At 53.5% G+C, this 24,332-nt stretch overlaps 1 protein-coding gene across 4 annotated transcripts in view; it reads right to left on the bottom strand.

Moving 5' to 3' along the window:
• PPP2R2C (protein phosphatase 2 regulatory subunit Bgamma) overlaps positions 1–24,332 on the bottom strand; it is a 247,969-nt gene that overhangs the window by 42,672 nt on the left and 180,965 nt on the right. For 3 of the 4 annotated variants that reach the window (XM_033213699.1, XM_033213697.1, XM_033213700.1), the window contains 4 exons: positions 15,851–15,948; positions 13,272–13,437; positions 10,768–10,880; positions 7,506–7,683 (listed from right to left, as the gene is read on the bottom strand). In XM_033213699.1, coding sequence (XP_033069590.1) covers positions 7,506–7,683; positions 10,768–10,880; positions 13,272–13,437; positions 15,851–15,948 — 555 coding nt within the window. Of the gene's footprint in view, positions 1–7,505; positions 7,684–10,767; positions 10,881–13,271; positions 13,438–15,850; positions 15,949–16,618; positions 16,730–24,332 lie in introns of those variants that run through there. The other variant, XM_033213698.1, reaches the window with a different exon arrangement.

The raw sequence follows: 24,332 nt of genomic DNA, 5'->3' as shown, positions 1-24,332 counted from the left end.
GGTGCTTGGCTTGGATCATCACCTCTTTTGGGCAGCAGACACCCCATACAACTATACTTGCAGGCCCTCCCAGAGACCCTGTCTCCTTCCCTAGCACCAATGCTCAACACAGAGCAGACTCTCAGCCAGTGCTACTGAATGAACCAGTGAATGCACAGAACCGCGGGCAGGTAGCGGCAGAGCTGGAGTCAGAACCCAGGGGTCCAGACTCCCGGCCGTCAGTTGTACGTATCTGATACGCTGTGAACAGAGCATTTCTGAGCAGGGCACCCCAATCTCCCTCTCTAAATTAGCACCATGGGCAGGATGAAGAGGCAGCCTGTAAGGTGCCCGACAGTGGGTCATGGGCTGGTGAGGGTTGCGTGTCTGCGTCGCATCAGGCCCCATACTCATCTGCCATTCTCCCTTCACAGCTCCTGGTACAGGAGACACACTCCCATGGGGTGGATGAGATAAAGGGGGTACAGAAAGACTGAGTGACTGATCAGGGTCAGTGGCAGACACAGGGGTGGAGCCCGGGCTCAGGATCCGTTGGCCCAGCACAGAGCCTGCAAGCAGAGGGACCGTTTCTGCTCCCTCTTTTGTTCCTGGCACAGAGGACAAGCTGAGTCTTCAGGCAGGCATGGGCTGAGAGTTCTGAGCCTCCTGTGGTGAGTCGCTGCACCCCCTCCAGCCCACCTGGCCACGGGACCTGCTCTGTAAACGGGAATTAGAAAAATGTGCTCCAGGCCGAGGCTTGGTGCGATGCCAGTTCCCACCACGAGAAATCACTAAGGGAGAGAAAAATCAATCGAACTCTCTTTAAAATTATCTGGGTGCTAAAAATAAAGCAGAGGTCTATCCACTGAGACTTCCTGCGCAATTTGTTACCTTCAAGACGCATCAGACACAAGAAAAATCACCCAGTGCTGCATTAACAGTCTCAAAATATTGGTGTTAAAGGACGCGAGAGGCTGCTTAAACAGATGTTGAAACTGCACCGTGAGAAAAGGAGTTTTACCCATCAGAGATGCAGGGATTTTATGAGAACCAACCTTAAATATCTGAGGGGCTGTTGTTTAAGAGACAAAATAGACCATCCTCTTGCTGGGCTCCAGTTAGGCACCAGGCTCTTTATGTGAAAGATTTCTTTAGACCTTACAAATATCCTTATAAAAGGAAAATTTCCCATTTCGCATTCAGGGAAGCTGATGGCCCAGAAGGCTGAGCAATGGGTCTGAGCCCAGGGCTGCCAGAGCCCAAAGCCTAGGCTCCTTCTCTTGCACTTTAGGGTTTGGGGTCTCTGATTCCCCACGAGCCCAGATCAACAAGGAGGTGTCTATATCCTAAGACCACACGGAAATGGTGAACTTCCAGCCCACTCCACCTACAACCGTTCACAAGCACCTCCTATCAAGGTACTTATGAGAGCCTACTTTCGGGGTACTTACGAAACCCCTGAAAGCCTACCACACAGGGCATGCAGAGAGGCCTCACCCCAGGTTCCTCATCTCAGGGCTGTCACCACAAAACGGCGGAGGCAGAAAACTCAATGTGACCAGGGGGCAGCCAAGGAGCTGCAGGCTTAGAGGGGCTCTGACCAGCCTGGGGAGGTGTGGCAGGGACAGGTCAGAGGCTGTCCCAGGCAGTGGGCTGTGAGATACTGCATGTGGGCAAGCAGGAGTCAGCCAGGGCAAAGAGGCAGATGGCACGGTCAGGAGAAGGGATGGCGGATGGCAGTGCTCCACCCCACCCTGCCCCACCCCAGGGACCCAGTGGCTGAAGGAGTGAGCCAGTGTGACCAGAGAGGTGGGCAGGGGCTGATCACCAAAGGCTCAGGGCACTGTGGACGGGCTCAGGCTTTCTTCAGAAGCCAGAGGGGAACCCCTGAGAGCTTTAAGGGGAGCTGACATGGTCAGACCAGAGGTTCCGATGAGCCAATTTCACAGCTGTGCAGAAGGCTCTGTGCAGGGCAGGGCGAGATTCGGGCAAGTGTCAGGGGAGAGTAGAGAGGGCTCAGCACCTGTTTCCATTCTGAGGGTGAGGGAGAGGGAGGAGGCTGGGAGGGCTCCTCTTGCTTGAGCCTTGGTGACTACACCGAGACAGGTCACAGAGCCGTGGTATCACCAGGCTCCCTCCCTCCATCTGAGAGCCAATGACGGCATTCCAGCAGAGATGTCCTCTGAGTCACCTTTCTCATTGTGCAAGGGTCAAAGCAATGCTGTCTTTTTCTCCTTTACTAAAAGACGTTTTCCTTTCTCTTGATACGGTTACTCAAAGTCAATTTTGCTGAGACGGAAAATGTTAGTGATTGGACTTAGGAGACATGACGCAGTGGAAAACTCCAGTAGGCACGGAGGACTGAACAGCGTCATCGGGCCAAGTGAGGACCCCAGACAGCAAGGGTCAAAAGGACGCGAACCCCAAGTCCAGCCCACGCCTTTCCCTGGCTCTGCGTGGGCGCAGGCCTCCCGACCCTGGGTTTTGCTTGTCAGGACTAATCACAACTGTCAGCCTCTGACAGCCAGAATCCACCCTACTGAGATTTGCTCAAAAGGCGTCTCAAAAATTCAGAGCAATTCCCAGCTCTGCATGGGGTCTCAGCTGCCGTTCTGGCCTCCTCCAATGTCAGAAATGAAACGCCTCCTCTCAATTACTCGGCTGCTGTCAGTCCCATCGCGGCACCTGCAGCCCACAGTCCTGACACCTTCCCTGCCAAGTGAGGCTTGTCTCTGTGGTGTGAACCCTGGGTCCATGTCTTGTCACTGCGGCAGCAGGCCATGGGGAGTCAAGCGGCAACAGGCCATGGGGAGCGCCAGGTGCACTGAGGTTCCCCAATGAACTGATCCAATCAGGGAGGTTTCCATGGCTACCACGTGCCCCTGGAGACTCCACTCAACTCCTGCCAAATGCCTAAGTTGACTGGTCAGGGCTGCCTCAAGCCAGGTCAGAATCTTGCGCATGCTATAGACACACATTCTTCTATCGCTAAGGCCATTTCGATAAATTAATACGATCATTTTCACAGAATGGGAAGTTACACAGAGATCTGACACTGAGTTACATGGCAGGGTGTGCGGCCAGGGATGTTCCCAGGATCCACCGGGGCCCCCGATCTGCCGACACTCCTCCCTCGTCACTGTCCCTCACCTGGCTCAGATTCTTTGGGCAATAATCATTATTTTCACTCCCTTGCACACACCATCAGCTCCATATCTACATCTTCACTTGGCAAAAACCACACCCCTGGCTCACCCTCCACCGACCTGAGACCTGCAGCCAGCAGCAAGCGTGGCTGGAGAGAAATGTACACGGCTGTGCTGGCTGGGCCACCGACTCCCTGTAGCATCCACGGACCACCCGCTCCAAAGCTGGGTGTTTTACCAATGGTTATCATGTGTCCGCTCATGCAGGTAGAATCTTTATCTAGTTCCAGCATCACCCACAAGGCCTGGCACACAGTAGGTGCTTAATAAATACCTGCTGGTAAATGGTGTGCTCTGCAACATGTGGACAGGGCACAATCTGTGTGTTTGGGATGGGGCAGGAGGCAAGGCTCATGGTAATGGCCAGGGAGGACTTTGCAGTCCTGGGATGAACCAATCCCCTTTTCTTATTCACAACCAACTTGTTCGAATGTCCTGTGGCCACCCCGATCCAAAAATAGTTATGATACCACCCAAATCTATGACATCTCCATCCTTACAATCTCACTCCTCCACCGCCTCCCACCATGGCCATGTTCTGGACCTGCCTCTCACTCTCTCTCTGCGGGTCTCCTTGCTGGTCCCCAGGCCGCCAGCCTTGTCAGCTAGAATCCAATTCACCCACGACACACACCCATGGCACCTCCAAAGCTGACTAGTGACACGCTCCTGTTTACGGTACATCAATAGCTTGATAGCTTCCCATCCTCTGGAAGCAGGGAGGTGGGAAGTCAGCACAGCCTCCAGTAACGTAATATAGATACAGACACTGAGACAGGATTCAACCCTTCTGATGAATGAGGGGGGATGTCTCTGTTTTCACTCTCCCACCTTAACACTGAAGCACATGTTTACCTCCATCTTTTCAGAGAGAACCCGCTTCAGGGTCGAAGGGCAACCTGGAGAGAGGTCGCAGCATCTGTTCAGTAGCCGCTGGCCACATGTGGTTATTTCATCTGAAGTATGATTAACCAGAACTAAATCAAATTAACGATGTCGCTCCTCAGTCACTAAGCCACATTTTAGGCACTCAGTAGGCACATGGGGCTGGTGGCTGCTGCCAGGTGAGTGCAGACAGAGCGGTCTATTATTACGGAAGGTTCCAACAGGCCTGAGGCTGGATCTTATTTCCACCATTTTGTGTGCATCGCCGTTATGGTTGCGGCTGCCTCCTGTTTATGGTATGTGATACTTTAACTTAGGATGGTGAAATTCAATTCCCTTTCAAAAGAAAGTTACTTAGGCAAAAATAAAGCAACTCAATTTAAAGAAAACAATTTTTTTTTTAAATGGGAAAAGTAAATGGAAGCATGTGGGGCACGCGGAGGCAGTCAGAGCTGTGGGGGTTTTGTGAATGACTGGCTTTCGGGGCCCCCTCCCCAGGAGAACGCCCCCTGTCCACACCATCCACAGCGCCACAGCTCCGGCACCTTCCGCCTCCTCATGCATCTGCCTCCCGCACACCCATGCTCTCAGGCAGCCTCCTCGAGCCCAGGGAGCTTCCTACCCAAATTCCTTCTCTGGCCTCCTCGGCGGCCCCCGCAGCAGCTTGTCCAGACCCTGGGCTACAGCAAGGATGGCTCCCTCCCTTCCACTGCCATGGCAGGGCTGTGTCCCCCAGCAGCCCCTGAGCCCTCCAGGGAAGGGGTGAGTTTCTGTCATTCATCCCTGTGTCCCCAGGGCTCAGTGTGGACCTGGGAGTAGAAAGGCACAGGGAATGAATGGTTGAATACATGAAAGGAAGCAGTAACCCTTCCATACTCCAGGGCTTTACGGTTCTTTAGAAAGGGCTTCAGCACCCATAGTGTCCCGGAATCCTCACAGCAGCCCGGACAGAAAAACCGCAGCAATTACCATCCCCACCCAAGTCCAGCAGGAAGGAGGTGGGGGCTCGAGGAGGGTGGCTGCCACTGTCCCAGGGTTGCAGGGGGCAGGCCAAGGCCAGGGCGAAAGCCCTGGACCAGGCATGGAGGCCCGAGCATGAGCTCCGGCTCTGCCCCTGCTAAATGGGGACTCTGGGCCAAATCCCTCATCTTCTCCAGCCTCCACGTCCTCATCTGTGAAATGGGGTGATCATCACATTACCACTGTCTCTGAGCACCAAGTGAGACAGTGAACGGCAGGCTGATTTGTAAACTGTACGGTACTGCCTAGGCCACTCAGTGAGCCCCACATCCTCCCCATTTGCAGACCTGGAGCCCCTGCTAGGAGACCGCCTCTCCCCCACATCCAGGGGCTGAAGGCGGAGCTGACTTCCTCCAGCACCAGGGAGAGATACAGGAGTCCGGCCTGGCCAATCACAGCAAGGCATTCACCCCCAATGAGAGCCCACGGGGTGCCACCTAGGGTCCTGGTGGGACAGTTCAGAGAGAACTGGTCTCATTTCTCCTGTACTTTATTCTGGGAGGGTGGGGCACGAACTACTGGCACCTGCGATTGAAGCCACAGAAGACAGCAGAGGCAATCAGCCCAGAGAGCCATTGCCCATGCTGCTCCAGCCCCTGAAGCCACCTGGCCTGAAGCTCTCTTACAGTTACCCACATCTAACATGCTCATGCAGCAGGAAGAGTCTAACCAACCGCTGCTGTGAGCACCGTGGACTGGTGGGGCCCGATGGCCTTTCAGCTTCAATGGAGGGTCAGACAGATGTCCAGCCCAGCCCTCTATGTACAGAGAAATCTGAGCTTCAAGCCTTCAAAGCGGCTCGGGTCCCAATCCTTCCTGGAAACTTTCTGGCCATCCCAATCCAGCCTCCTAGCTCTGGGCACTCCATGCTTTTGGGACAGGAGAAGGCAGAGACTCTGATGTTTCCTGACATCCACCAAGTGCTGACTTAGTGTTGGGCACATCACACAGAGGGGTTCACTGATGGTACCCTGCAGCTCTATGAGGAGGGATGATTGAAAAGATGGAGGCTCAGAGACAGAGATCACTCACCCAGGGTCACAGAGCTTGAAGGTGGCAGTCAGACCCAAACAGACTTTCTGCCTCCGAAACCCATACATGTGCCCCGCACCCTCTGGCTGGCTCAGGGGACATCCGATGCTTTGCTCTGTTCCCTTCCTGCTGTTTCCTGAGGGTCTCCCTGCCCAGCGGTCTCTGGCTGTGCCTGGCTCTCAGCCCACAAAAGCCATTTTTTACTCTCTTTCGCCCTTCCTGGACTGCTCCCCGCCTCCCCTGCTCCCCACAGCTATCCTGGCTTCTACTGCTCCGAGGGATACAGCCCACTGGTGACTGGTGCTGGGTGCCCAGGCTGCCTGGAGTTGGGAAGCCATCCGGTTGCATGGAGGCTCTCAGGAGGGTCTTCCCACCCCTTCCAAGACACACCTGGGCAGCATCTCCACAAAGGGCAGTGTAGTGTGGAGGTTAGAAGCGGGGAGTCTGGGGCCTTGAAGGCCTGGGTTTCAAGCCCAGTTTTGACACTTGCTGGCTGTGAGCTTTGAGCTAGTTAACTTGAGTGCTCTGTGACTCAGTTTCCTCATCTGAAATGAGACTTATAGCAGTACCTACCTCGTAGGGTTGCTGTGAAGATGAAATGAGTTAAAATGAATGCCTGTTGATGTCAGTCACAGAGCCTGGCACACAGAGCCTCACTGTATGTTGTTATAATTATTATCATCATTGTTTGTATGCAGAATAGTGACATCTCCGTGACCTGCCTGCCCGCCCACCAGCCCCCGCCTCCTGCTCCCACCAGCAGGTCAAGCCTTGCCCTGCCTGCAGGCCGGTGCTCATGCCATCACCAGCTCTCCCCTCAGCAGTCGGCGGGAATTGTCAATGCTGCTGCCCCCAGCTTGCCCTGACATGGGAACACCAAGCAGGGGGCTCTCAGGACCCCAACTCAGCTGGGCTTCTGACACCCTGGTTTGCGCCCAAAGCCCTGGTTGGGGCCCCAGTGCTGGTCCTCCTAGGCTAACACAGCCTGCCTTGGGCCCCGGTGGGGAGGGCCCCGAACGGCCTCCAGTGGATGCTGAGCCAGGCCAGCAGTCCCTCGTCCAAAGCAGCTGAACCCTGAACTCTGTCTCCTTCCTGGCCGCTGGTGGGGCCCCAGGATGAGGGGGATCATGGCCACCCTGAAGGAGGCGATGGGTTACGTGTGATGCTCAGCAACCGTGATTTTTGTGGTTTTCAGAAACAGACGTGACATATGATTCTGTATCTGGGCCTCACACGCATACTAGGAGCCAGAGGTGCCTCACTGAAGAAGTTAAACAATGCAGCCACCCCCAAACCAGCTGGCTGCCAACCAAACCAAACCCACCGCCCACCGGAAGCCACCCTGCCTGTGGGAGGCACCGGCCAGGCCATAGTGAAGGATACTGAAGCTCCTGTCGGTGATGGCCAGGTGCCAGAGGTTGATGCGCAGGTCATCCGCAGACATGTAGGTCTCGCAGTCACTGTTGACGGAGATAGAGTTGATGTGGTAGGTGTGGCCATTGGCAAAGATCCTCCGAGGGCTCACCTCCACCATCAGGTCCATGGGCTTTAGCACCGGCACCTGCAGAGGATGGGGAGGCAGGGAGGAGGTGAAGGCCAGGCGGCGGCATCAGGACATAGCATGCTGTGGGCACGTGATCCAAACTGGAGGCTGGAACACAGGGGTGGGCGTCCATCCTGATCCTCCGTGGTCTGAAATAGGCAGTGACAGATGGCAAATGCCTGCCGCCCACCAGCCCTGCATGAGAGGCGTGAAAGCTTACCCGCTGTGGGTCTGTGAATAAGTGGCTGAACCCTCCTATACCCCAATTTCCTTAACTCTAAAATGAAATGAAAAGATAATGTGGCAGAGCCAGCCAATTGTCTACCAAGCCTCCTCGCCTCCCTCCTGCAACGCAGTGCTGTCACTGGGAAACAGCTGTCTACATGTGGACTACATTTCCCAGCAGCCTTTGTGCCCAGGCATGGTCATGTGACTAGTTCTGACCGATGGGATATGAACAAAGTGATGCCTGGCCCTGATACAGTTAAGCAGCGGGAGCACCTCCCCATGGTGGAAGGTGAGGACCCAAGCCTTAGGGACTGAGACTCACGGGATGGGGATGGAAGGAGCCTGCAAGAGAGCTGTATCCCAACCAGCACACCCACACTGAACCTTCCCATAGTGAGAAATGCATTTCTGAGCTCAGCCCTGGACTGATGGGGTTGTTTTGTTACAGTGGTGGAATTAGCCTGACTCATACGAACTTTCATCTCAGATGGTTGGTGTGAGGGTCCTTGCCATGGCATCAGACATTGGACTTTCACAGCCCCGAAGGTCCCTTGCACAGCCCTGACCAACCCTGAGGCTGTCATCTGGTCCCATCCGCTTTCCTAGCCAGCGAGGCGTCACCTCTTGCTTAACTCTCCATCTCTCTGGTGCTCAGTCCAAGGCCTAGCAGAGAGGCTCTCCAGTGAATGAGTGAATATGTGAGTGAATGAATGAATGGGCTGTGTCCCTGAACTCTCAGGGAACAGCTGAGATGGGAGGTGACAGCCTTGGTGCTACAGTCAAGAGTGACAAGCACTGAGCTCCTTTGGAGCAGAGGCAGCTCTGCAGCCCACATTAAATTTTCCCACACACCAGGGCACCCAGCGTGTGTGTGTGGGAGTGTGCATGGCTAAGAGTGCATGTATGAGTGTGTGCATATAAGTGTGCATGCATGAATGAGTCTACGTGTATGTGCATGTGTGTGTGCGTGTGTGTGTGTGTGTGCAGCACCGGTGTGAGTGCCAGCCTGGCTCTGGGTGGTTTTTGTGTCGCTGCCTCTGTGTCTTTGCTTCTAGGTTGTGTGCCTGGGAGTTGGTGTTAGTGCGTCTGGACTCCTCCAAGGCATCCTCCCTGCATGTATTCCTGTGTCAGATATTTTAGGTAAGCTGCTAACCTTCCCTTCCTTCAGGGTGCAGCCACTGCCCACCCTGGGGATCCCTGGACTCTCAGGAGAGACAGGGAGTCCAGCAGCTCTGGAGGAGGGCAGAGCATCACTGGCCCAGCAAAGTCTTGGCATCTCAATCTGCCTTCCCCTTCGTTCTGGCAACATTGCTTTCTGTTTTCTCCGGGCAGCCTTGGGACCCAATTTGCCCAGTGCTCCAGCCATTCGCTGCCATCCACCAAACCAGATCTCAAAGCCAGTTTTTTAGGAAAGGGAGGAAGAGAGAAAAGAAAACCTTCCCTAAGGTTTGGGGGTTTCATGAGTAAAACATGCTGCCTCCACAGAAGCCACAGTCTAGTCAAGGCGAGGGGCAAGGAAGATACAGATACTAAGGACAGACAGTGTTGGATGCAAAAGGCAAGAGTGGATACAGGAAAGATCACATTTTTCATCTGGCCTGTGCAGAAAGGTTTTACAGAGGTGAAGGCCAGTAGGGTTTTATAAGATGTATGGGAGTTCACCAAATTGAGCAAGTAAAGAAAGGCCTCCTGGGGTGCCCATGGCCTCTCTGTGTCCCTCTGTCACAGCACTGACCGCCAGTGTGATGGTGATTCCATGTCTGTTTCCTTGGGGGCTGGGGACACGTTGGGGACAGGTACTGAGTTGAACCTTGCTCACCTCTAGGGCCCCAAGGGCTAGCCCAGGGTCTAGCATGGGGCAGCTCCTCAGTAAACAACAGCTGCCTCCAGTGTGAACTGCGCAGGGTGGGTAGAACGCTGTGCAGGGTTGGCACGGCGTGGGTGGAATCGGAAGCAAACAAGGTGAGAGGCAGGATGAGGACAGACCAGGGCACCCACGTTCTCAGTGACAGTTAAGTGTCTTGGGATGTGTGTGACTTACAGAGAAAAACCTCCAACGCTGGGAGGGACATAAACAGGATTTGTATGAAGGCCACTGGCTCTGCCCCAAACACTAGGGTGATCAAGATGTGATCGCTGTATCCCTCCCTCTACATGAAACCCCCATAACCTTTCTTGGGACTGGGGATGGGGCAGGGGGCACCATCACCCTCATTACTCAACATCGAAGCTAAGTGGCTGCCCACTTCCTCAGAATGTATTTGTGCAATTTGCCGGTCATTTAAGCCAATGTATTTAAACATTTATTTCTTCTTCTCAGGAAGAGCATTGACTACCGCTTCATATTTATGCAGCTCACTGGATGTTGGGCACGTGGGTGTCTGTTTCAGGTATGTCTGTTTCAGGCCTTCGTAGATGCTGCTGGCCTCACATGGTCCAGGTGTCCCTCTGCCCTCAGTAAAGGACTCAGGAGCCACAAAGCTCTGCTGACCCATTCTCCTTCTGCCTCGGCCTACTCACTCAGTTGAGCAGTTTTAGGTGAGTCACTGTCTCTCTCTGGGCCTCACTTTCCCCCTTCTTATAACAAGGGACTATCTGCCTTGCTCTCCACCCTCAGCTGCAGGTGAGAAACACTTTAGAGCCATGCACCGTCCCTGCATGCTCACAAAATGCCTAGAAGAAACGTGGTCATCTCTGTGCTGCTGGTGAGGAAACTGAGGCAGGGGGCAGGGAGGTGCCCGTGGCTGCCCAGCAGCCAGCAGCCCAGCCACGGTCTGCACTTGACTCTGGCTCAAATCTCAAAAGGTTTTAGAGCCCTAAAATCCTCAGGTGTAATAAAGAGGCGTGTGCCTGCTTCCTCCTCGCGGAGCTCACCTGCAGTGATGTCACTGTGGACAGGTCCTTAAGTTTCCCCTCTTCATCCTTCAGGTTGTACCCTTCGGGCCTTTTATCTCGTTCGGTAATCTTCCATAATTTGATAGTTTTATCTTTAAAAACAGAACAAAATAAAACAAGTCACATAATTAACCAGATGGATGGAAGAGAAGATCCACTTTAGGAGGTCATGAGGCACCTCCCGGGGGAGGAGAAGGTTCTGCCAACAGACGGCTTTGGACCAGAACTGCAGCTCTGCCTCGAGGCCTCCAGCCTTTGGCCTCCCTGCAGATTTCAGACGGGCCAGCCTCCATGGTCACGTAAGCCACTTCCTTAAAATAAATCCCCCTTTCTCTTTCCCACTCTCATACCCTACTGATTCTTTTTCTCTGGAGAACGCTGACTAATACAGGAGTCGAAACAAATGGCACCATGTTGATGAGAAGGAACTGGGAAGAGAATTGGCGTCAGTGGGGCATTTGGAAGGTACCCAAGGCCCTGCCATTAGGAAAGAGTGAAGCCGGGATTCAAAACCAGGCTGGGAAGCTTCGAGGGGAGGGGAGCGTAGGGAGTGCTGAAAGACAATCTTTTCTCCAGAGAGGCAGGAAGAAAGTGGCATGTCTTTTCTTTTCTTTTCTTTTCTTTTGAGACAGGGTCTCACTCAAATCACCCAGGCTAGAGTGCAGTGGCACCATCTTAGCTCACTGCAACCTTGACTTTCCTGGTCTCAGATGATCCTTCCATCTCAGCCTCCTGAGTAGCTGGGACTACAGGCTCTCACCACCTCACCTGGCTAATATTTTTATTTTTTTGGAGAGATAGTCTCGCCACATTGCCCAGGCTGGTCTCAAACTCCTGGGCTCAAGTAATCCATCCATCTCGGCCTCCCAAAGTGCTGAGATTACAGGCGTGAGCCACTGCACCAGCCTGACACGTCCCTCTTAAATATTTTTAAAAGGAACAGTTGCATGGGGCTTAGCACTCACCCGAGGCTCCTGTCCCCTGGGGCCTGCCCTTCGGGAGGACCTCTCATGCCCTGCTGGCTCAGGTGACAGCTTTGCTGGGCAGGGCCCCTTACGGGACACAGACCCTGCCTTTGGGGTGCCTGGTGGGAGAACACCATCAGAACATCAGGTGCCCAGAGCGGGGGTGAGCCTGAGTTAAGAGGAGCCAAGGTATCACAGGAGGAATGCCTGGCTCAGTGGAGAGGTCAGAAAAGGCTGGCACCCAGCGAGGCTTATAGGATGAGGAGGGAGTTGGCCAGGTGCAAGGTGAGGACAGCCTTCAGGCACAGGTGGGCTGGCAGGAACTGAGCCTAGTCAGGTTCAGGAAAGCATCGGAGGCCCTGCTGAGGAGCTTGGACATCCTCGGGGAAGGCGTGGGGACAGCACCTGGAAGCCTGGCTGGTGCTTGTGCAGCAGTTACTATTCTCAGGGGGTTGAGCGGGCACCATTTCACGGACCCCAAAAGGGAGCTGTGTCCACCCTGCTGAGGCTCAGGAAAGCAAGGCCACTGCCTAAGGGAGGCAGGGCAGGGACAGAATCCAGGTGTGTCCTGGCTGGGCACAGTGTCTCATGCATTTTGGGAGGCTGAGGCAGGCGGACCAGCTGAGGTCAGGAGTTTGAGATCCACCTGGCCAACATATAGTGAAACTCCATCTCTACTAAAAAATACAAAAATTAGTTGGGCATGGCGGTGGATGCCTGTAATCCCAGCTACTTGGGAGGCTGAGGCAGGATAATTGCTTGAACCCGAGAGGCAGAGGTTGCCGTGAGCAGAGATCATGCCACTCTACCCCAGCCTGGGTGACAGAGCGAGACTCTGTCTCTCAAAAAAAAAAAAGAAAAAGAAAGAAAAGAAAAGAATAGAATCCAGGTGTATACTACCCGACCCCAGGCTGCCTGGGTCAGCAGAAGGCCCAGGTGAAGGAGGATGGGCGGGGGGCGTGAGTAGGGGACCCAGGCCCACGGTGAGCCAAGCAGGACAGCCCTTGCCTCTTCCTCAGAGTGCAGCCTGAGAAGCAGGCATCGGGCCAGTCCCCAGGGCCTGAGGGGCACATGCTCCTCCCTGAGGCAGGAAGATTAAGAGGCCAGCCAGGGTCCTACACCAAGGCTGCTCCCACTGACCCCCAGGGCCGTGGTGACAGCCCCAGTTTGGGGGTCTGGATTCGGCATGGGGAGGAGGGGTTCGCTTTGTGTCAAGTGTCCTCTGCATCTGCGACCTGCATCCTTGTCCATCACACTCCCTCATTCCAAAACAAAGACCTATAAAATGGCCCGGATGGCTCTTTTCACAGTGGAGGACAGCCCCATGTCCAGCCATGGGGAGCGTCTGAGGGGGTCTGGCATCCTCACTCATGGGATTTACATGCTGCTCAAAATATTATTTTCTAGAAGTTCTGAAGACAAAGAAAAATGCTCACAATATAAGCGAAATACAAATCAGCATTTGGTAGAAACATCTACAGCCCGTGCCCCTGCATGCGAGGCCGGGCAGCGCCTCACCGTTGGTGGACAGGAGCGAGTGGGCGGCGTTCTGCTGCGGGAGCCACTTGATCTTGTTGATCTTCTCCTCTATCTCCAGGCTCTTGAGATAGTCAAACTCCGGCTCGTGGCTCTGGAAAGTGCTGTAGACGTCGTACTCGCCCTGGCTGTGGGGCGCATTTTTACTCTGCAGGGAAACCCAGAGAAGGGGCCTGAGCACCGCGACCCGCAGGGCGATGGCTAGGACCTCCGGGGACCCAGCAGGGCCGGCCGTGGGACCACGCGCCCAGCCGTGCCATGGATCCAATTCGAGGGTCAAATGAAACTCTCTGCAGTTTAAGCGGCCCATGACTCGCAGTGTGCCAGGGACAAGCCCTGTTCCTGCGTGATCCCACGAGCACGCACACCCGAGCCAGCTCACTTGCTAATGCGAATGTTCCCTGGCACCTGCTACATGCTGGACACCCCTCTAAGTCTTCCCCGCACCATCGCATTCTACCCTCCAGGCCTCCTCTGCTTGAGCACCATGACTCTTCCCATTTCACAGACCAGCAAACAGAGACTCAGAGGGGAAGTGACTTCCCAGAGCCATGAGGCCACTCACCGGCCAGCACCCCTCTGCTGAGGCCTGCCTGACGCCAAGGCCGAGGCTCTGGCCACCCTCGTGTCTCGGGCCCTGACCTGCTCCTGGATTCCACGTGTCCAACTCAGGCCTGACTTGAGGAATAAATGAATTTAGGAGCAGACTTTAACATTGGGACAGAATGTCTGGCAACGTCAGACCTGGATTAGAATCTGTCCCTGGCTTTCCTCAGCAGTGCTCGGCCTGGTTTAGGGAACAGAGCTCTTTCTAATAAAGACCCCTTCACCATGGGGCTCCCAAAATAGTCAGGTGAGGAGTCCACTGTGTGTGCCAGGGACCACGTTCCCAGGAGAGAGTTCAAGTTCATACGACAACACGAAACCCCAACCAGCCCAGAACGATTTCAAGATTTCCTGGTAAATTTTTTTAAGTATCTATTTTTATATTTCTGTCCCTGTCTTGCTTTTGAAAAGCTTCAAAGTTCTCCAATATCTTTGCCTCCAATTCACTTCACTTCCCACGAGCACTCGTTATGACAAAGGTCAGTGGGGCCAGAAGGAAGAAAACACTAAGGGAGAAAAATTCAAAATGGAGAAAATCGCATCAACCAATCGAATCTTTCTGCAGCTTGGCAAAAAGAAGGCTGAGCTTCGCAGTGCCTGGTGGGACACCTGGTGCAGCTGGTGAAGCCCACAGGTGCTGGCAGAGTGCTGTGTTTGAGAAACTGATTTGTAGCTAGGATGTGCCCCTTGTAAACTATTGTAACCCTCTGCACTCCGGGCTGCTCATCTGTAAAATGAGGGGATTAGCCACACCGCACAGCCCCCATAGGGTCCCCGTGAGAAGGATTATGTAAGCCATCAAGATAAAGTCAGATTCAGGGAGCCTCAGCTCATGGGCCATGCTCAGGAGTGAATGGAGGGAGAGATGATTCTGCAGGTCCTCTTTTCGCCCCCGCTTCCTCCCCTCCCTCCTACCTCCCCTTCTCCACCTCCTCTTCTCCTCCTCCCCTCCCCCTCCTCTCCTGCTCCATCCCCTCCTCCCTCCTCCTTGGTTTCCTGGATGTCTTCTGCAGCTAATTCCAGGCACAGTCCATGTTTGCTGGGGGAGACGCCCCTCTCTGAGGCTGGGTGGTGTGTGATGTTGCTGGCCACCGTCCTGGCGTCGGGCAGCCGGGCTTCCATCCCTGGTCTGCTGTTCGCTAGCTGGGTGGCTTCTCTGAGTTCCCGCATCTGTCACAGGAGTGTGGATCTGACCCTCGGAGGTGAGCAGCGCAGAGTAAACGAGAAGCAACTCCAGAATACTTAACAAGTGTTCTCAGTAAATGGGCTTTCGTCCCGAGGCTCTTTCAGCGTTCCAGAAATGTGGTCCTGGGCAGGTTGTCCAGGCCACTGCTGTCTTACCAAGAGTTTTGCTGGACAACAAGCCTCCAGGGGTGGGGGTGAGGACAGGGGTGAGGACAAGGGCCCAGGCCTGAGCAAAAACCACCTAGCCCAGCCTGAGGGCTGTGACAGCTGGGCGAGAGTGAGTCCTCCCGCTCCCCAGTCTGGCCAGGACAATGCAGGTCACCCAGGCAGAGGAAGGTCTCACTGAAGGCACGAGCTGGGGCAGCAGCTGGCTGTGCCGCATCCTGACCATTCGTCTGGGGTCTAGGACAGAGCACGGGATGCAGGGAGCTCTCCGCAAACATCGGCTGAGGGCAGGGGGCTCAGATCCCGGCTTTGCCAGCCCACCAGGTGCACTCCCCCCACCACCGCCCACCACTCCCCCTTCAGCATTCCAGAGCATCCCATTCCCACCCCTGGAATCCATGCCCCTGGGAGATGCGATCCAGGCAGGATGCCCCACACCTCCTGTCAGTTAAAAGCCCTCCTTTGGGTTGGAGTATAGTCCCCTACCACCTCTCGCCACACCACCCCTTATCCCCCTTATCCTTATCCTCCTCCCACCATGCCCACCTCCCACCTGACTCTGCTCCCCACTCCTCCCACCTCCCACCAGACCCAGGGCTTCGCACCTCTGGTTCCCGCTGGAAGATGACGACCCGGCCGCCCTTGTCACCTGTGGCCAGCAGCTCTCCCGTGTGGTTGAACTCAACGGTAGAGATGATGTCAGCTGGGAGGGAAACAGCAAGACAGGAAGGGGTGGCTGTCAGAGCCCGCCTCTCCCGGGTGCTCAACAGTACCACAGAAATAGTGAGCTCCCCACTCCCAGAGGCCCCACAGCCCTGGGCAGGAGGCAGCAGGGAGCCCGAGGGGTCAGGAGCATTGGCGAGGGGCCACTAACCTGTCCCCTCCTGCCCTCCTCTTCCCGCTACACTGGCTGCAGGGCAGAGATTTCCGGACTTGGCACAGGCCTGGGGCGACCACAGTGGCTGGAAGACTTTATAGTAACTGGACACTCATGGTAGTATCTGAAACCACCTGGATGTGGCCTCTTCCTCCTGTCTTAAACCCCCGACCCCCACCCCTGCCACCCAGGCCCACGTGTTCCAGCAACCTGGGTCAGGGAAGCCCTTCCCAATATCTCCGTAGACAAGCAAGGCAACCCTCTGCTAGGGGCCCACTCAGGGCTTCCCACACAGTAGGATGGAGGTGAATTACCCCCTCTCCTTCAGACTCCTGCTCTGTGGCCCCACCTCCAGGCAGGCCTCTGGGATCGCTCTCTAATCTGTGCTCACAGAAGCGGAGCTCAGCCCTGCCTGCCCTGACCCTCCCTGCACTTCATCCCAACCGTGTTTCTTCAGGTCGCTCAAGAACCTTTCCTTATGGAGTCACCCCCATACCTGGAGTCCTCAATGCCCAGGGCTGGCCTTCCTGGATGGGCAAGTGTTTGGAGAAAAATGACAGCCCCATCTCCAGGCCCCACTTTTTGCATGTGGGAACTAGGGGAACACCCCTTCCGTCACCAACATTCTCAGGTTCTAAGAGTCACAGAGATGAGTGGCCTGCACATTCTGGGTGGCCAGCCCTGGGAGTGGGGAGAGCAGGGGAGGATGGGGCCCTGGCCTAGAAGAGGAACCCCCGCTGGGTGACAGCTCACCAGCCTGAAGCCTGAGGCCTGCCTGCTCCACCACCAAGTTTGCCTGCAGCCCCAAAATGATTCTGACTTTTCATTTGAAGTCATTCCTAATATTTGAAAAGTAGAAGATTTCCTATAAAAATCCACATTTCCAGTATGTCTTGGAAGATGGAAAGTTCTAGAACACCATCCCCATAGGCCCAAGCAGCAACAGCTAGTAGGAGCCCAGGATAGCCCACTGCTGGGAATGGGACCTCTGTCGTTCTTTGCTCTCCTGGCCTGGACTCTGTAGGCTCCCAAATCTCTGCTACCACCTTTAGCAAAATGGATCTACTTTCAAACAAGCCACAGATCTGACCACTGCTCCCTGCAGCCGCAGAGAGGATGCTCCACAGGGCTCTCTGTCCTAGCCTCTGTTCTCCTTATGGCAGCCAACCTGATGGCCGAACTCCTGAGCCAGGACATCCCTGTGTCCCGCTACTCAAAACCCTTCATTTATCCCCGTAACTGAATTCTGATCTCTCCTCGACCTCACCCTCTGCAGCTTCTCCAGTCTCAGGTGATGACAGCTCTCTCGTTCACCTGCTTGGGCCCAAGTCTTGGAGTTGCGCTCTCTCTCCCTCTCTCTCTCCCTCTCTCTCTCTCCCTCTCTCCCTCTCTCTCTCTCTCTCTCTCTCTCACTCACACACACACACACCACACACACACACACACACACACCCCACATCCAATCCTGCCTGCTCAGCCTTCACAGCATATCAGGATGCCAGCCGCTCTCCCACCTCTCACTGGATGACTGCCACAGCACTTTCTCCCTGGCCTGGCTACGACGTAGCCTCAACAGACTGGCAGGAGAGAGGCGGGTAACACCCAGGACTGATCCTGGCACTCCCCTGCTCAAAACCCTCCAGCAGTTCCCATTGTATACTCAGAGAAAAGCACTGAGTGTTCTGAAAGCAGCACCCATCCCCCGCGGCCCAGGTGGGCCGCAGCCGGAGCCAAACCTTCACCCCTCCCACCGTGGGCCAGGTAACCTGTTCTCTGCCCCCCACCTTGATTCTGGGCTTGTCCCTGTGTTTTGCTTTGGCCTGCAGAACGGCAATTCGACAAGCCGCAAACAGAGATGCAAAGGAGCTTAGGTACTGGGGGGTTGCCATCCGCGCCTCTGGCGGTGCCAGGAGCAGGACCTGAGCAGGCTGGCCGACTGGTCCCTGAGGGGGAGGAGGAAGAGCGGGTGCAGCAGAAGCCCCCCTACCCCGGCCAAGCCCGCCTCCAGCTGGGCCCTGCTGACCCACAGAACTGGGCAAGCCCAGCCAAGCCCAGACCACAGAATCACAGATGCAAGATGATGAAAACATTTACTGTTGTATGCACGGGGTCTCGTGTTTTTAACTCAGCAAAAGGTACCTCCTCCCCTTCCCCAGCCTCATCTACTGCTCTCCACCTGCTTATTCCCCTCCAAATGCCAGGCTGCTTGCCCTTTCCCAAAAGTCCTGGCCACTTCTGTCCCAAGACCTGCTCCCTCGGCCTGCAGTGGCTTTCCCGTGGGCACCAGCACAGCTCCTTCCTGTTCTTCCAGTTCCGCCCAACTGCTGCCTTCCTGGTGAGCACAGCTGGGACCACCTTGCTGAAATTGCTGTCTGCACCCCAGCGCCCTCATCCAGGACACCCTGACCATCCCTGCCCCAGCCTAATCTGATGTTTTTCCTCCTCTAAAGGCTTTTATCATCTGTTGGCTGTCTTCCTGGCCAGAACGTCAACTCCACGAGGGCAGGAATCTCAGGCTTAATTCACGGCTTCAAATGGTGGCTGTACGCAGTAGCCACGTCAGAGATATCTATCCAAGAAATGCCTTTTCTTTTTCCAGTCCAGGCCTTTTAGGACAGCTCCTGGCCTGCACTGGCCTTCTGAGCCATGAGTCAATGCCAGCTTTGAGGCAACAGAAAAGAGTGAGAGAGGATGGTGAGAAGTGGGATGACAGGCTGGATATATCCCTCCATCCATCAAGACAGATGCACATGTCATTAAACTTAAAAAGACAAGACAAGAAAAGCAGCTCTGTGGGAACACTGAAATGCCCACCAGGCATGGAGTCAGGAACAGGGTCAGGTGTGCTGACCCCAGCTGTGCTAGCTAGGGTCCCCGATGGGGCACTCGTTCTTGCTATTTCATATTAAAACCCCCTGAGGGGGAAGGAACGGGATATAAAATTGAGTATAAAATGCTAGTAATGATCTACATCAATGATCATAACTATGTGAAATAAGGAAAGAAACTGTGTAGGGGGGAAAAGCTGCAAGAGATTCCCCAAAATGTGAACAGAGGTAGCTTTAGGGTAGCTGGAATGAAATAATATTTTCTCCTCTTTCAACTTGTCCATGTTTTCTAGATTTTCTGTAATGAAGTTACATCATTTTAAAATAGCTATATTGAGGTACAACCAATATACAAACAACTACACATACATAACATATATAATTTGATGAGGGTGGGCATACACATAGTGTATATTATTTTTATGATGGGAACATAACCATGCTATTAAATTAAAATGCCAATAGAACTTTGCTATCCAAAGCAAATGCAGTCCACAAATGCTGGGTGGTTGCCAAGCAACACACACTGATGTCTGTGGGCAATTTACAATTTATTTGTCATTTTCATATCTGCCACCTCCTTTAACCTCACGCCAGCCCCTGCAGGAGACACTACTGTGATTTACATTTGGCAGCAGAGGAGATAGAGGCTCCCTCCACGAGAGACGACGCCATGAGCTCTTTGCAGACAGAAGTGCTGGTTGGAGTCTCGGCTCCAGTCTCAGCTGTGTGGTCTTGAGTAAGCCACACAACTTCTCTGAGCCTTGGTTTCATTATCTGTAGTGTGCTTATGGTGGAGCCTTCCCAGGATTAGAGGTTCAAGTGAGACAAGAGGTAAGAGGGTGAGGGAGGAAGAGAAGACAAGGACTCCGGGAATAATGAATCACCAAAATGTATAGGACAGAAGCTAAAGCTCCTGGTCACCTGTGCTCTTGGCTGCCACAGAATTGACAACCACAAGCTCTGCAATGTGGCGATGGATCTGGGCCCCAACCTCACTGTGGATGGTCCTGCCTACCAGTCCCGCCAGGTGCCCCCTGCAAACATCTACAGAACTACCACCAGACCTCAGATCCCCTCTTGCCCAGGCCAGGGCATTGCTTCCTCTGGCCCATGAAGGAGCTAGTGGATGTTTAACATCTACTCATTTTTACAGGTAAATGTCTTCAGGATTTGCCTTAAGAAAAGTTGCCTCCTTGAATGCCAGAAATTCTCATCAGTAAGGCCATAAAATTCATTGTTTTGGCAGCCACCTCTGTGAAGAAAGTCTATCTTCTCATGTTGGATTATCTGACACATTTCCAGCTCCAATACCACCTCCTCCAGGAAGCCTTCCTGGACAGTCCCCTTCCCCCCCCCCCCCCAAGTTAAGTGGTCTCTCCTACAACTGCAGTCTTCTATTTTATTCATTTATTTTTTGAGACAGATTCTCCCAGAGTCACTCCAGAGTCACCCAGGCTGGAGTGCAGTGGCGGAATCTTGGTCCACTACAACCTCCACCTCCTGGGTTCAAGTGCCTCAGCCTCCCAAGTAGCTGGGATTACAGACACCTGCCACCATACCCGGCTAATTTTTGTATTTTTTAGTAGAGATTGGGGTTTCACCATGTTGGTCAGGCTGGTCTCAAACTCCTGACCTCAAGTGATCTGCCCTCCTCAGCCTCCCGAAGTGCTGGGATTACAGGTGTGAGCCACCGCGCCCGACCTACAACTGCAGTCTTAAGGCTATTGTGTGCCCTTCACAGGGTACTGACACCTCCTGCATGGCGCTGTCTGTCTCCACGTTGTCTCCACCCTTGACCAGAGGAAACAGCGCCACATGGTGGTTGACCACATTAACCCACATTTCTTAAGTGCTTACTGTCCGCCAGGCCCTGCTCTAAATGCTTCTGGTAATAGCCTAGGAGCCCTAGTGCGGCAATTCTCTCACAAATAACTATAGACTATAAACTCTTGACAAAACAACAACAAAACGACGCTCTCTGAAGGCATCAGAGGGCAAGGCCTCAGCGGACGCTGCAGGCGGTCAGCAATTGGGAGGAACAGCCGGCTTTCCTGGTTTCATGGTTTTCAGCCTGAGGACAAGTCCCAGCCTGTGTCATAGGGCTGCTGGAACTCAGACGGAAAGCCAGAGTCTCACTGGCTTGACAGAGCAGAAAACAGAGTCTGAGACACTCGCAGCAGCTGGAAACGTGCGGGAGTAAATCCTGGAATGAAGAGAGCCACCAAGACGGATCCCCAAATGGGGCAAATAAACTCTGCCCACATCTCGGGCTGACCCCACACCACACACACACAGGACAGACTTCCTACAGCTGCAGCCCAGCCAGGGCTAAAAGCAGTGAACAGAGGCTCCTGCCACTGACCACCACTCACCACTGCAGGTGGCTGACAGTTGCTTTCAGCCAAGTTAACTGCTTGCAAATACAAAGCAAAACAAAATGCTCTTTGGGGAGAAGGAACAAAAATCTAGAGTTGCTCTTATGCTATCATTCACAAGACCCAGGATATCATCCAAAATTATATGAAGATATACAAAGAAATAGGAAAACCAGCCATACTTAATATAACAACTAGTCAGTGGAAACTCACCTGAAATGCGCTGGCTACTGCGATTAGCAACTAGAGACTTTTAAAGTCGCTAATAACTGTGTTAAAAGATGTCAAGAAAATTGGCTCATACTTAATGAAAAGAAAATAAATCTCAGTAAAGAAATATAAACAACTTAAAAAAGAACTAAATGAAAATCTGTAACTTAAAAATACCATGCCTGAGACAGAAAAAAATCACAGCTTAACAGAAATTGCTTAACAGAAAGTCTGAGAAAATAGAAGAGGTAGTGAACTTGAAGATGATCTCAATAGAAATTACCTAATCTGAAGAATAGGGAGAAAAAAAATTTTTTTAAAGAAAAAGACCCTCAAAGACCTGTTGGATAATATCAAAAGGTTCAACACACATGTGATTGGATTTGTAGAGGGAGGGGAGAGAGAATATACTAAAAAGAAGAGATGAAGAAATAACGACCGAAAAATTCCTCAATTTGGTAAAAGACATCAATTTACAAACTTAAGAAGCTTAGCTAACTCCAAGCAGGATAAATACAAGGAAAATTATACCAAGATACATCCTGGTCAAACTGCAAACTACTGGGAACTGAAATAATGAGAAAATGTTAAAGCAGCTAGAATAAAAACAACATATTACATCCAGAGACACCGGGACTCAGAGACTGCTGACTTGTCAACAGAAATAATGGCCCCAGAAGACTCTTTTAATGTGCTGTAAGAAAACTTGAAAACCTGGAAACCCAGAATTCTTAATTCAGTCAAAATATTCATCAAGAATGAACGGCAGGCTGGGCACGGTGGCTCATACCTGTAATCCCAGCACTTTGGGAGTCCAAGCTGGGCGGATCATCTGAGGTCAGGAGTTCGAGACCAGCCTGGCCAACATGATGAAACCCCATCTCTACTAAAAATACAAAAAAAATTAGCCGGGCATGGTGGTGGGTGCCTGTAATCCCAGCTACTTGGGAGGCCGAGGCAGGAGAATTGCTTGAACCTGAGAGGTGGAGGCTGCAGTGAGCCGAAATTGCACCATTGCACTCCAGCCTGGGTGACAACAGTGAAACTCTGTCTCAAAAAAAAAAAAAAAAAGTGAAGGGCAAAATAAATAGACATTTCAGCTGAAGCTTTCCCAAGGACCAGCATTTTCATCTCAGAACAATCCCATTGACCAGTTATCACTCTCTACTTACAGACAAGGAAACTTGGTCAAACTTTCCCACAGTCCCCTAAGTGGCAGGGCCTTTGCCATGTGCTCTTTTTGGCCGTCCCTGCCCCCACACTGCAGGGCCTGGAGCTGCCACTGACTGTAGCCTCGAACTCGGGGCCCTAGATCAGCCACTGGGAGCAGTGTTCCAAGTCACTCTATGTGGGTGACGAGAAGCCCATGGAAATTCATGCTGTCCTTCCTCCCTGAGGTGCCCCCTCCCTTCCTGGACGGCTCTAGGGCAACCCCCAGATGGAGAGGCACACAGGGACCGCCGGACAAGGAGGCCTCAGCCAGCCTCCTGGTGCTGGGCACAGCACAGGCCTACCAGTGGGTGCCCGGAGAGGTGAGAGGTGGTGTCCCTAGTGACCTGCCCAGTAACAGGTCCCTGCATGCCAGAGCCAGAGACGGGCAAAGATGGTATCGTGGGTTGAACTACTAACCCCTGGTACCTATGTTAAAATCCTAACCCCTGGTACCTATAAATGTGAACTGATTTGGAAATAGAGTCTTTGCAGATGATTAAGTTAAGGTGTGGTCATGCTGGATTCTGGTGAGCCCTAGATCTAAGGACTGGTATCCTGATAAGAAGGCCATATGAAGACACAGCACACACAGATACAGGGAGGAGGCCATGGGGAGACAGAGGCAGAGGCTGAAGGGATGCATCAAGAATCAAGGGCATGCCAGGCACAGTGGCTCACAACTATAATCCCAGCACTTTGGGAGGCTGAGCCGGGCCTCCCAATGCCCGGAAATGCCCGGAAATGCCAAGGATTGCCGGCCACCACTAGAAACCAGTGGGGAAGCCTGGAACAGAGTCCTCCCCGGAGCTGTCAGAGAGAGCCCAGCCGTGCCAGCATCACGATTGCAGAGTTCTGGCCTCCAGAACTGTGAGAGAGCAAATTTCGGTTGTTTTAAGCCACCCAGTTTGTAGCACTTTGTCACAGCTTCCCTAGGAAACTGACACAGAGCAGAAACGAGAGTGTGCGGGCTCCAGCCCCCGAGAACTGGGCTACCCCCAAGCCAGTGGCACTTGCTGGCTTTCTTCTCCATGTGCCCGCTGGGGGAGACTTCACCCTTGGATCTTACAGATGCCCCCTGCAGCTTTCATCAAGGCCGTGGTAATCCAGTCCCAGCCCCACGACTTATGAGTTGTGCAACCTCACCCAAATCACTCACCCTCTCTGAGCCCTGACTGCCTCATGGATACAATGGGAATTGTCATCCCTGCCTGGCCATGGTTCTCCTAGGGTCAATGTGAAATTCATACGATTCTGTGGACTAGGATGTTCCCTGGAAACTCTGGTCAAGGCCTGCAGACAGGAGATGAAGATGCTCGTCAGGGACTTCCTCCCCAGCACGTCAGGGGACTTGCTCCCCTCGTCCATCACCATAAGTGCTGCTGACACCACTAATGATCCATCAGGGCTCAGGGCAGAGAGGGGGCCTTAGGCAAGCCCAGCTTAAGCCTTCTGATGAGGTTGTTGCATTGAATTAGCATTGTCAGAGGTATCAGGGCTGCTAAGGATGGAGGTGGGTGAGGAAGGAGGGGTCCGCCTGCTGCTGAAGGGAAATGTCAGGGAGAGGAAGGGGCTCCTGCAGTCA

This window comes from Trachypithecus francoisi, unplaced genomic scaffold, assembly GCF_009764315.1.
Source record: "Trachypithecus francoisi isolate TF-2019V2 unplaced genomic scaffold, Tfra_2.0 Lachesis_group1, whole genome shotgun sequence".
NCBI classification, from domain to species: Eukaryota; Metazoa; Chordata; class Mammalia; order Primates; family Cercopithecidae; genus Trachypithecus; species Trachypithecus francoisi.
The sequence above is the reverse complement of the archived record's forward strand: the minus strand, read 5'-3'. Positions and strand labels throughout refer to the sequence as shown.